Source organism: Limulus polyphemus, unplaced genomic scaffold (assembly GCF_000517525.1).
Source record: "Limulus polyphemus unplaced genomic scaffold, Limulus_polyphemus-2.1.2 Scaffold7657, whole genome shotgun sequence".
NCBI classification, from domain to species: domain Eukaryota; kingdom Metazoa; phylum Arthropoda; class Merostomata; order Xiphosura; family Limulidae; genus Limulus; species Limulus polyphemus.
In genome coordinates this window covers 15,432-17,605 of record NW_013673267.1, presented here as the reverse complement: position 1 = coordinate 17,605, position 2,174 = coordinate 15,432, and the positions used below count along the sequence as shown (strand labels likewise).

Genomic DNA, 2,174 nt, shown 5'->3' with positions numbered 1-2,174 from the left:
AAACAACCGTTGATACTACTTGCAGCTTAGCGTAAAACAACCGTTGATACTACTTGCAGCTTAGTGTAAAACAACCGTTGACGCTACTTACAGCTTAGTGTAAAACAACCGTTGACGCTACTTACAGCTTAGTGTGAAACAACCGTTGACGCTACTTTCAACTTGGTGTGAAACAACCGTTCACACTACATACAGCTTGGTGTGAAACAACCTTGACACTACTTACAGCTTGGTGTGAAACAACCTTTGACACTACTTTCAACTTGGTGTGAAACAACCTTTGACACTACTTTCAACTTGGTGTGAAACAACCATTGACACTACTTTCAACTTGGTGTGAAACAACCACTGACACTACTTTCAAGTTGGTGTGAAACAACCTTTGACACTACTTTCAACTTGGTGTGAAACAACCTTTGACACTACTTTCAAGTTGGTGTGAAACAACCACTGACACTACTTTCAAGTTGGTGTGAAACAACCACTGACACTACTTTCAAGTTGGTGTGAAACAACCACTGACACTACTTTCAAGTTAGTGTGAAACAACCATTGATAATACTTACAGCTTAGCGTAAAACAACCGTTGATACTACTTACAGCTTAGTGTAAAACAACCGTTGACACCACTTTCAACTTGGTGTGAAACAACCGTTGACACCACTTTCAACTTGGTGTGAAACAACCGTTGACACCACTTTCAACTTGGTGTGAAACAACCGTTGACACTACTTTCAAGTTGGTGTGAAACAACCATTGACACTACTTTCAAGTTGGTGTGAAACAACCATTGACACTACTTTCAAGTTGGTGTGAAACAACCATTGACACTACTTTCAAGTTGGTGTGAAACAACCATTGATAGTACTTACAGCTTAGCGTAAAACAACCATTGATACTACTTACAACTTAGCAGGTGCAGTAATGTTGATAAGAACATTTTCCCATATGTGTAGTATATAACTGATATTAAACTAAAGTAAATACGTTTTTAAATATACCTTGAAGCGAGTGTCGGGTGCAGGAATATTGATAAAAGCGTCTTCCCAGGTGTCCGGAGTAAAACTAGTATTGTACTGAATTGTATAGCTCAGAATGGGTGCTCGACGATCTCCCATTGGCTGCCATTCAACAAGAGCAATTAGTCCATCACATTCCACATCTTTTATCTTTGGTGCATTTGGGACATCTTGATACAAAATTAGAAAGGCATCATTATAACAGCAATTTGCTCCAAATTATTAAACTTAACATTAATACTTACAGGCACTAAAGTCAAACATTGTTTCAATACAAGTTATAAAAATATATCAATATAATAGTACAGTTCAGAGTAATTAAAGATACAGCACAAAACAAAAATATTAAGAGTGTAATTTATCCAACATTTTTACAGTTTCAATTCCTGTAGTTAATAATATTTGATATTATGAAACTTATTATTATAACTGAAATATTAGCAGAATTATATCTTTAGAAGGGGAAATACTTGGTGTAAATTCATAAAAGTAATATTAAATATTAAAATGCTACCCTAATAATACACAAAAGAATTAGTATAACGTCTCAACTAGTTTAGACAGCTTGTCATTCTCAATATAAGGAGTAAAACTATTCTCAGGTTATTATATACAGAAAGTTATGACCACAGTGTCTTCCATGTTCAGATATAAACCTGTCCATAAGAGTTAATATCATACAAAACAAAACTATTCTCATGTCACTATATACAAAGAGTTGTGACCACATGTTTAGACATAAACCTGACATTTTAATAGGGTTTAGTTCAAAACCCATTTCATTATTAAGCATGCAGTTCTCTATTCATCAATATTTCTATCAATTCTCTTGTGTTGCACTGATGGAAGAATTTGGGTTCTGCAATGATTTTTTTGAACACATATCTCATTTTGGTAAAGCATGTTAAGATGAATAACATAATGTATCTCAACCAACACTGGTAATACATGTATCAAACCTATATTTCATACTGTTGAAGAATGTTAACACAAGTACTAAACAGACATCTCTCACTCTTAAAGCATCTTACTTAACACGAGTATAAAACACACGTCTCTCACTCTTATAGCATCTTAGTTAACACGAGTACCAAACACACGTCCCTCACTCTTATAGCATCTTAGTTAACACGAGTACCAAACACACATCTCTCA

The 2,174-nt window shown here is 34.8% G+C and overlaps 1 protein-coding gene across 1 annotated transcript in view; it reads right to left on the bottom strand.

Moving 5' to 3' along the window:
* The window catches only part of LOC106474762 (neuroglian-like), a gene marked incomplete at its 5' end in the record, with an annotated part of 31,605 nt that overhangs the window by 15,342 nt on the left and 14,089 nt on the right, over positions 1–2,174 (bottom strand). Inside the window, one exon of the mRNA XM_022403067.1 lies at positions 1,002–1,189. Within this exon, the coding sequence (XP_022258775.1) occupies positions 1,002–1,189 (188 nt within the window). The remainder of the gene's footprint in view (positions 1–1,001; positions 1,190–2,174) is intronic.